The sequence below is a fragment of the Meleagris gallopavo genome, chromosome 1, assembly GCF_000146605.3.
Source record: "Meleagris gallopavo isolate NT-WF06-2002-E0010 breed Aviagen turkey brand Nicholas breeding stock chromosome 1, Turkey_5.1, whole genome shotgun sequence".
NCBI lineage: Eukaryota > Metazoa > Chordata > Aves > Galliformes > Phasianidae > Meleagris > Meleagris gallopavo.
Window position 1 is genome coordinate 82,009,746 of NC_015011.2, and position 15,242 is coordinate 82,024,987.

A 15,242-nucleotide genomic window follows, 5' to 3' on the forward strand; every position below is an offset into this window, starting at 1 on the left:
CAGCTCAGGTACTGCTACACGTGGTGCCTGGAGTTTCACAACATGCTAGGAAAACATGTGCAGGTGCAAAACCTATGACATGCAGCAATGCTGTCCAGTAACCCAGACCACCTTACTGCAGCATAGGAAGGGCACACAACACTGGATAATTTGACTGCACAGACCGTGTAAAAGGACACCTCTGACAGAGGCATAAGTGGAAAAACAAGTTGACAGGCCTGTTACTGACACCATGTTTACACAAAAGCGTAGTGAACTTTTTTCCTCTCTCCTGTGAACTGTGCCTGATGGCTTGGTTATTGTTCTATCTTCTTTCTTTGTAACAGAGCATAATATGAAAAGAATTAGACTTAATGAAATCTTATTCCTCTTTGAGGCCACTGTAACATAGCTCTGGAAGACTAGCAGGAGAGTTAGTGGAACTGGCTCTCTATATAACAGTATACTCATTCTTCTTTTTCCCAGAGCATTAATAGTATCTGCTTTGACACGAAATTGCAGAGAAAACAGAAGATTTGGCAAGCTAAAACACACACATGAGATGGGATTGACAGCACTCCAAAGCTGCATCTTAAGTTATACGTTAAAGTGATGAACAATCTACAGCTACTATGGAAAACGCCGAATTGTTCCTGTTTCCATCATCCATTAGCTCACAATTCCCTTTTCAAACAGTCCATTGGTCAAAGTGGTAAGCCTGAATGTTACTCTGTACCTCTGTGGTTGGGCTGAGCTGCAGCACTGTAACTTGAGGCATGAAAGGACAGGAACATTTGTTAAAGGTTTCCACTACAGAGCAAGAGCTCTCACTTTTTGCAGCTTGAAATGAACCCAACTTGCAGCACATAAGCAAGTGCAACCACAGTGGTGTTTGAGCAGGAAAAGCCTTCACAGGGGGGCTAGTGAAGGATGGGTGGGGGAAAGGAGGTGGTTCTGTCACCAGAAAAAGTACTGACACTCAATTTTTTCCACTTGCACTCAACCCCACCATGACGCCCCAAGAGTGAACACAAGAACTGACCACTGAACAACAATATATAAGCTCCGTGAAAGGTGCCTCACCATAACCACTTTCTTTTCTGCCTCGAGAGAGAAGCCACTAGCAATGAAACTCCACACCACAGTTATCCTGCTCATAGTCTGGCTTGGCGCCTTCGCTCTGCACACAGCAGAAGGTAAGTGTACAAACTAAGAAGGGAATTGCTCCTCGCTGCACTACTGGTCTGAAGAATCAAGCAGGATTCATTCTCAGACAGAGCTGATGCATGAGATCAAACTTGCAAGAAATCCAGATCAGAGCTGCAAGGAAAGGGGCTAAAGCAGAAGGGGATTTATGGGAGATTTCATCTGATGTTGTGTTTATTAGTAGGCTGGCTTCTACCTCAACACAAGGAGAGTTTTCTATGCCTTATAATCCTTACAGTTTCTGTGCCTTCTCTCTCAAAACCATGAAAGCTTGAAGATGCAATGCAACGTGATAGATGCTCCATCCTTGGAGACATTCAAGGTCAGACTAGAAAGGGCTCTGAGCAACCTGACATAGCTGTAGGTGTCCCTGTTCATTGCAGGGAGTTGGACTAGATGGCTTTAATGGTCCCTAGGCTCCTTCTAGCTCAGACAATCTTGTGATTCTATCAAATATATTTTTTCAATTTTTATTTAAACTTAGACCATATAGTCATAAACAATTTTGATGCCCCGAGATGTTAGAAGTTATTCCAGTTTTGCATATTGAATATTTGCTTCTTTCTAAACAAGTATTTTGGAATGAACAGATAAGAACAAAAAGTGCAAAGAAAAAAGGGTATTTATACAAGGTTTTCTCTCCTCCAGGTTTCATACAATTTAATATCTTGTTGGAGATCACTTATGTGCACTGAAATGAACCATGTTTATTAGTCATATTCGGAATGAGTTTATGACTAGTGATGTCTATGTGCATGACTTTTGGATTAGGCCATGTGTATCATGTAAATGTACTACATGTAGCACACTTACACAAGTAGCTTCATGCAAAAGAGCACAGAAAAATCACAGAAAACACTCATGCAAGCCATCTGCAAACCCACAAAAGCATGCAGATATAAAAACACTTCACAAAACCACATGAAAACCAAACTGAAACCTGCAAAGCATTCATAAAACAATGTATCCACATGCTGAGTATGTTATCTTAGTGCCCCTAGAGCTAGATCTTTCTACATTCTCATATTTTGATTAATGCTGCTGCTGTTCATCTCAGCAACACGTGGCTAAGTGCTACCAACTGACGGTTTGTACTGTCATGCTCCAGCATATATGGTTTGGTTTTGTTCTCAGTTTTAGAGAAGCTCTGCCGGTATTCCTTGCGTTATTCTTTATTCATTTTTCCTGGAAATGATGTAGTAGAGGAAATACTAAGCCTTTAGTGTAAGGGATGTTTTCAGGGATAATAAAAACTGTGCAACTACCTCTGAGCTCTTTAATACTACATTTTGAAAAAGCAATTTGAGGAGTGTGGTAAGGTATGTTCTTATACTGAACTGCAAGAAAACATATGGCACTGCTTGTGACTAATGCAAGCTCAGAAGAAACTCCTGCAGGCAAACAAAACCCCAGGAGTTAGCAGTTCTGCCAGTAGCCATGCACTGGCCTTGCTGCAGCCTCTCTGCAGGCTAACGTGTTTGCTGATTGCACATTGCAATTATTTCAAATTAAAAAAAAAGCTCACAGATAATAAGACTATTCAAGGAAGATGTTATGGTTAGCAAATTGTACCTGAACTACTTTTGGGCTTCTCAAGCCAGCTTCTCTATACATTCCTCAAGAATAAACCTCAGAATATAGCCACATTCTGTTTGTCCTGTTGTGACTTTCCAAACCTATCTTTGATGGGTGAAGGAAAACCAGAAGCAGAAGCTTCCAGTAATATATATGTGCCTCACTTAAGCAGCCATTTCTTATTATTACTATGTAATGTGACAGCTGTCCAGAGAATTTTATACTAACACAGGCTCCTTATTAATCACAATTGCATTCCCTGAAACATATGCAAATGTTGGAGGAAAGAGGGGATTGGTGAGCACTCTATTGGGTCTGATACTAGATTTGCAGCAGGCATGCAATGCAGTCAGCATTCTGCCAGTTAAATCTACTATATTTCAACAGTTAGTATGTGTGTTGGTATGTTTTGGTGTGCTTTTAAATGCTAGCTTTGGATGCCGATTGAGAAAGAAGAAGCTTTACTTATTTTTCCTTCACTTGGGAAGCAGGGACAGTAATACTGAACCACATTCAGATGATATTTCAAAATCAATCCAGAAAAGATGCACTACTTCATACGGGTACCTATATGTAGATGATACAGATTTTACCGTGAAGATTCCAATGGCATTTTAGAGACAGTAGAATGTCTCATAAAAGACACCTTGAACTCTCTTGTATCACTGGTATTGTCTGCACATCTCATGAGAAGCTCACGTTCAAACCATAGCTGGAAATCAGCTGGAACTCATAATTTAGAAGAAGGTTTTGTAGTTAAAATGTGAATACAGTATTGACTGCCTTTGTCATTCATCTGTTCTTCCCCTTGCAGGGAGCATTGCAAGTCAGTCAATGCGCAAATTGTCCTGTGTAAATCTGTCTACACAGAAAGTGGACATCAGAAGCATTGTCAACTATGAAAAGCAGGAAGTTCCAGTAGAAGCTGTCATGTAAGTATCTAACCACTTCCAGACTCATCTGTGCAAACAAGCTTCCATCAAAAAGGGAAAAGGTATCAGAAGACACTTCACAGCCCAGCTTGCAGACTCAGGCTCGTTCAGGTCACCCTTCCAGTTCCCTGTGAAGGAGTCAGTCACCTACTGAGCAGAGAGTGTGAAGACACGTTACTCACAAAAGCTGGCAGAATAACTGTAACACCTGGTAGGAGATGTGTTTGGCCTCTGTATCTCAAATGTAGTTTCTAATCAAATCCAGGACACCTATTCCTAGGAAATAACTGAGCATCACAATTTCACATAAATTCTCAGATTATAAGGAATGCTACATTTTAAATTAATTATCAGCATGCATGCATGTAATCACATATATTACATACTTACCCATGCCACGAACAGGGAACTGATATTGCTAGCTGCTGTTACGACAAGTAACCATTTTAAACTCTAGCATGTGATATGGTTTTACCACACATCCTCATGCTCCGCATAAAAAAAAAGAAAAAACAGAACAACAAACCTGGTTTTGGAGACCAGAACTTGATGGCTGCCTGGCTTTCCTTCCCCCTGCAGGTTTATCACCACAAATGGTATCAGGATCTGTGTGCACCCAGGTAAGAAATGGGTGCAGTCCGCTATAAAAAGAATAGACAGAAGACGTACTACCAGAAGAAGATAATCCTGTCCTTGGCAGGCACCTGAGGCCAACAAAATGGAATAGTCATCACTGCCGCAGACAACAGGGAAGAAAGCCTTGGTATCCACTTGTAATTTCTACTGGCAATAAATTCTCTGAACAAAAATGAACTCGCTAGAATCTATTAATCACTGTTTGAATGTCTGCTGACTTCTTCATGTTATAGCTGGACTCTGTTACACCATTTATTGTCTGAAATGCTTGTCAATATTTATTTATAACTGAATGTAGGTATCTTCTCATCTTTGCTGTCATGACTAGTATAGGATTTAAGGGTAAACAGCAGATGGTTTCACATGTTATAGGGAAGAAAATTACTTCTCACAGAGATGGAAAAGAGTAGACCTCCAGAATGATGAGGGGGGTCAATATTCTGCATTGTGTGCCGAGATTCAGAAGGTTCTATATGATTTTACGGTAACTCAAACTTACATAAACTATAAGAAATAGTGTCAGGCAATCACTTGAGCAGTGCAATATTCAGAAGGAGATCCTCGGGCTTTCTATTCTTACATAAAGTATTGCACTGTTGGCTCTGATTTTAGACCCAGGCCATGGTGATGTATGCATACTCTCACCAAGGCATGACCTGGAGCAAATTCAGGGCAAATTTAAGAATGCAACTCTATTCAGACTTGTACTTGGGAAGACTTATCCTACTCTCTGACATTCATTAGGTTATCTGAGTTACACCTTCATTTGAAACAGAATTGGGGAAAAATAAGGAATCTCAGAATAAGCAAGAACAAACCATGGCTGGAGTCAGTGCTTCACAAACTCATATGAATTCCTTGCCCAGAAAACAAAGTATTTATACATGTCTACTGATGTTTTACATTCAATATATTCTACTAATGAATTTCAATACTTTTAATAAAGTTAATCTAAGCCTCAAATCAAACCATTCATTTGTCTGCTTGTATGTTGTGTGGACTGTTGAAACACGTACTGAGTTGACAGCTCAAATGTGAAGTCATTTGGGCAAGCCAGCAAGAGCTCACACTGCTTCCCCCTCAAATAATCTGACTCTGGGCTTCCTGTATCACATTTCAGCTGTAAAACCCTTTACATGAGACAACACCTCATCAAAAGCTTGGGTACTTCAAGTCTGGCCTCAAACAACCCAATGATGACCCTCACGTTATCAGGAGTAAATACACAGGAGCTCTGGGTAAAGGGAGAAAAGTGGCGTTCAGAGAACTTGAGTGCTGGAGGACAGCTATAAGCATAGAGACTTCAGGCACAAACTTTCCACTGTATTACCCACATGCATGTAGCCTGTGTTGTGTCTAAAACACGGGCTTTTCATTATATAACCTCTCAGCAATACACATGAAATTACAGCACTTCCAAACAACACTACAGAAATAAGATCACGTTCCTCTAAAAGCCCGCCCTGATTGTTTCCAGCTCTGATCATATTAGATGTGGAGGTTGGTGGCCCTGCCTGTGGCAGAGGGATTGGAGACTCATGATCCTTGAGGTCCCTTCCAACTCTGTGATTCTGGTCATATTTGCACAGAAAATTTCTCTCCTGTGGCTCACGTCTCATCATAGCTTAGTCCTATGAAGGGAAATGTGTTCACATTTCATTATGCAGGACAGAAGGTTTTAAAGCAGTGCTACTGCACATGTCACACTACAAAACAGAGCTGAAGTCCTCAGCATCTACACTAGAACATAGAATAAATATTACAACAGGACTAATAAGAAGAGCTCTACAGGTTTAAAGCAATACTGAGATGTTTCTGGAACATGCCAACATATAAATCAGCTTTCTATCATTTTGAATTGCCTAAGCAAAGACGCCAGTCCCTCGTACTATAGACAACAGAAGCACTTATGTTCTCTTCACCATTATCAAAACATTAGCAGTCTACAAACAAGGTTACCTTTGAAAGTATCTCTGTGATATGTTGTCTCAGACAAATACAATCTGCTCCCACTTATGAGAGCAGAAATGACTTAAAACACGATTCTGGCAAGCAGGACTTAAAAGCTCATACTCAGTAGTATCTTATCACAGAATTAAACTTTAGTTGAATATATTACTTTTTTATTTTGAGAACCATAACCCGAGGATATATTAATTAAACATCACACAGCAATTAATATTTTATATCTGCTCATCTTCATCACAGTTCATGAACTAATTAATAATAGTTTCTAAGAATGAATCATCCTCCTTAATTGCACCTTGTTTGTTACAAATTGCAAGATCTGTAATGATCCTTCTGCTGTTCTTGGGAGAAAACTATTGCTGGCCAGTACATTCCACATCTATTTCTTCCAAGTCACCAAAGACTTCCCTGTCTTTCTCTGCCTATTTTACTCCTGTCCTTACTGTAGTTCCAGGTCTGTGCTATTTTTGTCATCTCTATCTACATATAACCTTGAGGTTTATTTGTACTAGTACTGCTCCTGCCTAGTTCTTTTCCCAGAGGCTCTCAAACTGCTTCTGAAAAATATTACTAATACCTCTCTCTCTCTCACACTCGCGCACGCGCGCGCACACACACACACACACACAAAGGCAAGTACAAAATGAAGAACTAGAGTGCTGCCACTATGTTGGAGGCAAGTAAGGGCCACAGGAAAAATAGAAGGCTCCAAGGTACTTTTGAAGATCTGGGGCTGTGGTTGCATTGATGACCTCCTAGCACCTGCCTGCCCGCTCATTTCTTCCCCAAGTGAGGTAGGGAACATGGTGACTGCTTCCCTTTCTGCTCATCCTCTGCTAGACTTAGTCCAGTAATACGAATATTGATTTTCTTTGACTCCTTTTGTAAGAATTGTGGTTCCTTTTGTCAGAGGGAACTCTCCAAGTACACATGGCAGAGCAGCCAGCAACAATGTTTGAAACAACTCGATCATTTGTCTTCTGCCACACCAAAGGGACAGAAGAGATGTGCTGTGAAAAGACATTTAGCAGAGAAAAAGCAGCAGATAACACTGTGGACTCAACTACTCTAAATATTTATAGCTTCACCATCTTCAGAGAGGGTAAGGACACGCTCCTTCTGTGCATGGGGGATTTTTGCATGAAAAATACTTCCTGGGCAGCAAATTTATGTAATTGCAGTGGTACTGCTTTCACTGTTTGTTTATAATTATGGAACTGGAAAGTTAAATTTACAGTAACAACCAGCTCTCACTGAAACCATCATTATAACACTCAATCTCAAACTCTCAGTGATGAACTGATTCATTGATCATCTTTTTTTGTATGCCTTCAGTCTCCATCATTTATGTTTTCACCAGTTGATCATATTTTAACAGATTGTTCAAGACTCTATGTGAGAAAAAGAGAAGTATCTCTGTACTGATATTAATGCATCAGTGAGGCTACTCTGCCAAATATTGTTCCATAACATGAAATTCACAGTAATTGAGGAGATACAAATACTTTCCTTGTCTCTTCCCTGTGAAGCAATGCATCACATGGATTTTGGAAAGCTAAATCCTGTATTTAAATCGCAAATGAATTAGTTACTTAGCCCACCCTTACTAAGGTTTGCTGCAGAAGACACTAATTCAAATTTTATGGTAAGCCAGTATAGTTAAGGTGAGGGGAAAGGTAGGGAAATAACAAATAGAAAAGCAGTGGCAGGGGCTTGTTGCAGAGAAAGTAGTATGTATTAGCTGCCATTGTGTTCTTCTGAAGTCTTTTAAATATTCACTTTCTCCCTTGAGTTATTACCTCTGTTTGTTGTTTGTGTCTTAGAGCAAGTTTCTCATTACCTTGAGGTAGTAGAGGCTTAAAAGATGTGCTGTAAACCTAGAGATCCTAAGCTTCCACTAGTGAATTTTTAGGAACCAGTAACACCACTACACTGCTAGTGGTTGTCAGTAATTCAGAATGCAAGTTTTAGCTGGGCATTTGATTTCCATGGAGTGGTAAGAATGCATAGTGCTACAGTAGGGCATCATCACTGCTGCTCACTCCAGTAAACCTGTCTGCTCTCTAGGTATGACTAAGGCTCTTCTTGCAGCAATACATATCCTGTTTCAAGGGCACTCTGCTGTTTTTTCTTTTTGCCTATTGTGATGCCTGTGCACTTACTAAGAGCTATTTATGTCTGCTGTTTCCCACCCCTTCCTATTAAGCCATCCATGCCTTCAACTTGTACTTTGAGATCTGAGAATAAGGGAACAGTCCTGTTGGGACAGCTCCTACCGGGGCTGCACAGATTTCAAAAATATTCTGTTTTCATGGCATTGTTTACCTTCCCCATTTCAATTAAGAGTTAAAAGCAGCATAGAAGAAACAGAATGCAGCTAATGCCCAAGTAGTGAAGAAGAACTATTTTTCCTAATCCTTCTAACTATCTGGTCAAGAAAACATTAGAAAAAAATTGAGCCCACAGGTTCACACTAACAAAAAGCAGTGTTTCCACATTTGTACAATCTGCCTGCATGCTTCAACATTTCAAACAGGAAAGGAAGTATGGCAAGCAAACTCTTCTGCTAATCATTTCACCATAGTTAGAAAGAGTATGCATCAGGTCATAAGAGATCCCACCTAGAACATGACTAGAGCAAACCATTCACCTGATCTCCAGGAAGGCTGAGAAGCATGTTTTTTGAAACAGTGAGTAACTATCCCAATATCAAGTACGTGATTGCAATTTAAATAAACCTCCCAAATTCGAGAAGTTCATTTGAGACATTTCCAGAGCATGTGCTCTGGTTGGAGTTCCACTTCTTTCCTCTGCTCTATTCCTTCAAAGAGATCACGGAAAACAGTCTCTAAAATCAAGGAGGGAAAAGGCCATAAAAGCCATTTCACTTTTAGTATCCCAATAACTGAGACAGATCTGAAATTTTTCTCCTTGTCTCCTGTTTCCTTAGCCTTCTGTAGGTTTCTCAGGGGGGAAAATCTTTCTTTCTTTCCAAAAACCTCTGCATGATGTCCACCCTGCTGCCAGCTCCCACATGCCAGCCACTCTGAGACTGGAAGAGTTACCTTATCCTCAGTGTTGACCTACATTGCTTAGCACCTTTCTGTGCTGTGCGATAAGAAAATGACTGTTACTAGGGCTCCAATCTGATTCCAGGCATAATCCTACCAATAAACAAGCTCCGAACAGGAATTGCCACAGCATGAGCTGCCAATTCATGTGATACTATCCTTAGGGTGCCCTTTCTAGTGTCCTGGTCTGATGGGGTTTGAATTATTAAGGCCTTCTAGCACAGCATCTTTCATGAGGACTTGTAAAATATTGCAGACCTCCATTTCAAGATTGTTATTATGCTAGAAAAAAGTTAACTGGTAATTATCTACTGCATAGTAACTGATACTTTTAGTTATGGTTTGTATCAAGAAGAAAAATGGAGTCCTATTTAACATTTTATAAGTCACAATATCTTAAGGTGATTTTTAATATTTTTTTCATCTTTTTTCCAATTTGCAAACTCTTCCACTATGGAGGATGGCCTCATGAATGAATTAAAACAGGACTTAAATTCAATCCAGCTCAAAGCCTGGTAATTACACAGGAATACCCTTGAGAAATGTTAGTGTGCAGTCACTACAACAAATGCTGATAGCTACACTCTGAAATGCTAAACTCTCTCCCAAAGTCAGAGAGAAAAAGATGTTTCCAAGATATTAAAGGATCTAATTCTCAGACAAAATTCAAGATTGATCAAGTCAGAGATTTCAGATAGCAGCCTAAAATCTACAATTTCATTCTGCTGGCTAAAGAGTGATACTGGTGCACTTACATCCACATTTTTGATGACTAAATTTAGGTGAGATAAAACCCTTCTGAATATTGCCTTTTTTTGACAAAGCTGAAATTTGTAAGTAAAGATTTTACTTCCTCACTTTCTACATAAAAAGATATATTGAATGTCTTACTATTCACTAGATTTGTTGATCTAGTAAGTTGCTTTTAAAAATTAACAGTGTAAGAATTTTGGTTTAAGACGTGTATTTTATGGGCTTGGGCTTAACTTTTTAAATGAAAAACTTTCAATTGGAGGAAAAAAAACTAGGGTAAACTTCACTTTTTAAACTCATTTTTTTCTCATTCCTCTCTGTTGTGACTATTCACAGTGAATGAAATTCAGCCTTTAAGTCTACAACCGTAAGAAATAGTTATCAGAGAAGATATTGGAAAAAAGCTTTGTGACTGCAACAAAAGACTTTAGTAGACTATAATTGGATTATTTCAGCTCAAAAATCACTTAAGAGATCTCAGTACTTCAGCTGACAGCCTGGATTTACAGAAACAAATCTGCAAACTCTCCAAAATGTTTTGTTTTGAAACCCCACAAACTTCCCTGTGGCTGTCTATTTATGTCCCCACAAAATAGGCATGATTCCCATGTGACGTGTGGAGATGATTATGTCCTGCATGTCAGTGTCTTCCCCACTTTCCCTCAGGTGTCCCACGCACTTTGCGGTATCAGCCTGAGCTGCCTGGAGGTCAGGAGAAAGCAGAAAAGCTTTGATGAATGCCACTCCTCAAAGTGGATGTGCAGTGCCCCTTCCAGAGCTGTTTCTAAAGATTATCACTGAGAGTAACTGCTGATTTACACAGCCTGGGGTGGTTGGGGCACCTCATTCCCGTTTCCATTAACAAGAATATCTTTTCCTGAATGCATGCTCTCTTTTTTTTTTCAGTAATTTCTTGGTCAAAGAGTTAACCTTGCTATTCTGTGTCTCTGCGGGGCACTTTACGTACAACGTTCGAAATTGAGATAGCGCAGTACAGCAGAAAAGCAGCTAAAATAAAACTTACTTCAGAGAATGTCAACCACAACACGGTTTGAGCAGGAAGAACCTTCACAAGGTGGCCGCCAACAGGTAATGGACAGGAAGGAGGTGGTTCTCTGTCACCAAAAATTCACATTTTCTTCATATGTAACCCCTTCCCGCTACTCTATTAGCCATTTTGGCAAAAAGGAACATGACCACTGGATAGCAACACAAACTCCATGAAAAGGGGCTCACATTATCCCTTTCTTATCTGCATTAAAATAGAAACCACCAGAAATTAAATTCCATATCACAGCTATCCTGGCCACTTTTTGGCTTGCTAGCTTCACTGTGCACAACAACAAAAGACACAGGTCTTTAAGCCAAGAGGAAGACAGGAATTCCCAACGCTATTGCACCAACAGTCTGACAAGATCAGGATTCATTGTTGGCCAGAGGTGAATCAATGAAATCAAACCAGCAAGGACTGTGCTGTAAGCTGGTTTTGTATGGTGTATGCAAATATGCAATGACAAGTTAATTTGAAAGGTGCTGCAACTTCTACAGTGCATTGCATGTTAGAAAGCAGAAGCATAATGGCTGCTTAGCTTTGCTTCTCTGTTAGTCCCTTACTACAGCACACTGCAAGATGAGGACTGACCTCCAGTGGGTGCAAGATGCCATGAAAATATCAGGCAAAAGACATGATAACAAAGAACTTTCCAGCAGTCAGAAGTGCCCAAAAGCCCTAACACACACAAAAGACACAAGATCCAACACTGTTAGGCAAAGACCCCCAAGAACACCTCCTAAGGACTATATTTTCCCCAAGGACCATTTCCATTCCTAACACTCCTCCCAAAACCACATCGTCTTCCAAATACATTCATAAGGTTCCATTGCTCCCAAACCTACCCTCTCTCTCAGCATCAGATGCTCCCCAAAATGTACCCTCAAAATGGCTCCCAATACATCTCCCAAAACTACATGCCTTCCTGAGGCAGCTCCTAAAGTTAAGCATACTCAGAATCACACAGTCTCTCTCCCAGATGTACTCTCATAGCCACAACTGTACCAAAACCTACACAGAGGTAACAATGCAAACAGCAGCTAGCTAAATACGGTATCAAGTATAGCAGAAAACATATAGACTACTCCAAAAATAATGCCTCCTATTTATTTCTATGGAAACTACAACAGATACAAAGAGCACAAGAACACTGTTTGACAGAGAAAATTCTCAGCTACAAAACACAGTTTTTCAACATAGTCACCATCATTAACTATGAATTCTTGCCAGCAATAAACAGCCTGCTTGTCATCCTTTAAAAATCCGCATAGCTGTCTGGAACATGACTTGTCTTTTGCATCACTCTCTCCACTGCTGAAACACACCATCCACTGCCTCACTATGCTCACATCCACATCCACCGTCTGGTCTCCATAAATGTTCAGCAACTGCCAAAGAATGTCAATGGGTGTCTTTTTTATTTTTTCCTGAATGTAGGATTGCTTCATACACACTTCCATGTCAGACGCCATTTTGTCAGATGGCCCCTCTGCTGCCATCTGTCACATAGCAACAAAATGTAAAGAAATGTTTGTGGGAAGGCTCAAGTTCTGCTGTCATACCACAAACATCTGCCTCTGATGTTGTCAGCCAACATAATAAAAGAGAAGACACTACTTTTGGAGCAGCCATCATGGTATACAAACTACAAATACCAACTATGTGAAACTGCTACTCACTAGGTAGAAAGGAAGCCTCTGTACAAACACAGGCTCCGTTCAACCCTGCATTTCCACTTCAATTTTTGGGGAATAACTACTATGGAATGTTAATATAAATCTCCAGCTGTAATTGCACCATTTGACAGAATGCCTGCATCATACTTGCCATTGCTGGAGGGGTGGAAGGATGGGGTTTGTGTTCTGCAAAACAATTATTTGAGTGAATTCATGCTTGCTGAATAAGCCAGAAAAGCTCCTTGAAGCCACAGCGTATTATTTCACTCAGAAAGAGTGAAATAAACTCATAAAGAACTCATAAAGAACTTATAAAGAATGCTGCTTATGGAGCTGAAGAGGACATTTTGTTGTTGAAACTTTGAAATGCATTTATTTTATTTACTGAAATAAAAGGTACGCCAAAACAATTTGAAAATTCATGTTCATCTTGGCCAGTGATTGAGTTGAGAATACAAATAGCTTATCCCACAAAAATCCTGAAATATTTGAATGCTTTAACTGTCTGTATTTGCATTTCATATTAAAATCTTTAAAAAATATTTAAATTCCACATTTAATTCAAAAATACCTTTGAAAGCCTGAAAATTAAAGAAATTACTTTCCTAGAAAATGTTTTTTAAGTTTGTGTCTTGGTGTAACTTGAGTCCAAATGTGGAAAGAGTATTCTCACAAAACCTCCCATATCCTGGCATTGGTGCTAACATGGTGTGGGATGAAATATTAAACATATTAGCTGTTACAATTAGTGAAGAATGTGAAAAATCTGAAATCAGGCTGAGGAACTGAGTAAGTTCCAGTAATTCACTTCACACTGGCCTATTACTAAATTAGTCCAGCTTAGCCCCTACCAAGAGCATTTAGGAGGGCAAGTACAGAAATTGAGGTGATTATAGATATTTGAGGGCAGCAGAAATAGTGTTCTGATTCATTTTTGAAGCCACTTGACATTTACACATACAACAAAGGGGTGGGCTGGCAATAGGGGGCTAACGGAGGGGAAAATACATCACAGAGGGAAGCCACAATGAACAAACTAATTGTTGCATGAGGGTGGCTGGGGAAGGTCCAACAAAATCTCATTTTTATTCAACAACTGTGGAAATTATCTTGCAGGATGCAGCTTGCTTCAGTGCTCAGTGCACTGTTCTGATTCCAGTCAAGCACTGTCCTCAAAACAGAAAAAATAAAAACACAGAACAACTACCAACACCAATGAAACACAGAGATACCACACTCACTGAAGAGCAGGGAGAAGAAATTAGCACACTTAGCTGCACTTCTGAATTGTAACTTAATATAGTGAGGTATTATTTATGATCACCTAGCCACAATATACCTTTTAGCAAATGTTTAAGAGCTGCCCAGGCTTACACTTATATAATTAGTTCTTTGATTAGAGAACTTAGTGACCAAAGAAGGAAGAATACCCTTAAACCTAGGAAGCTTGTAATTCTGGGAGTCAATTAAAAATATATTCAAAACAAATCAAGTAACATACAATTATTTCCTTACGAATTTAAAGACACTGCTAAATGAAATAAGATGCCCCTAGGGAATGCAAATTCCCTTTGTAACAGCACATCATCAGAGGAAGAAGGGATGGAAGGGTGGGAAAGTCTGTAGTGTTGTGGTTTAGGCCCACGATCAGTTAATGACATCTGAAAGAAAACATTATCACCTTAACACTGCAATTAGTTCATCTCCCATCTCACTTCTATTATCTCAGATTAATTTTCTATGGCCATGCTCCCTATCTATCCTCACTGTTTCATGGTAAACAAACAAAAAAACTATCCTGCGTTTTCAGCTGGCACAAACCAAGGGTGGGTTCATGAAGCCTCCTATTCTAAGTATATCCACTGTCACAAGGGGCTTGTTTTTGCCACAAGAGCAGTCTTTGCAGGCATCTCTGGAAGAGAAGGAATACTTTCTAGAGCACAACAAATACAAGCAAAAAAACCTCATCTTCCAAGTTTTGTAACTTTCTTGAAAATGCTGCCAGACTCTTTCCAAATTCTAGATCTTATGGACTAAACATGCAGTGCTATTTATTTCTCTAATTATTATCCTTTAGCTCAGCTGTGATTCTGGGACACAATCAAGTTCTTCTGTCTGTTCATTTGGTGCTATTTATTATTTGGCAAATACAATTACAGCTTCTTGGTCATCCCTGTGACAGACAAGTGTTGCTGGTGCTCCTGCAGTCAAATGGAAACCAGATCCAGAATTATTCACTTGGCCCAGCAGCACCAGACAATTACTACCCTCTTATTTGGACTAAATTCCCTTCAGTGCCAGCACATATTTAGCAGAGTACAGATGAAGAACTTGTTGAATTTGGTCCAGCAATTTTCATTTGCCAAAATCATGATTGCTGTAGCTGATTATTTCT

At 39.7% G+C, this 15,242-nt stretch overlaps 1 protein-coding gene across 1 annotated transcript; it reads left to right on the forward strand.

Annotated features, from left to right (window-relative positions):
* The first annotated feature begins 971 nt into the window (after window positions 1–971).
* Window positions 972–5,296, forward strand: LOC100541131 (lymphotactin-like). The gene is made up of 3 exons (XM_010719910.3): window positions 972–1,175; window positions 3,575–3,692; window positions 4,272–5,296. Exons 1-3 carry the CDS (start codon window positions 1,106–1,108, stop codon window positions 4,375–4,377), a joined length of 294 nt encoding a protein of 97 aa, XP_010718212.1. The 5' UTR covers window positions 972–1,105; the 3' UTR covers window positions 4,378–5,296.
* The last annotated feature ends 9,946 nt before the right edge of the window (window positions 5,297–15,242 follow it).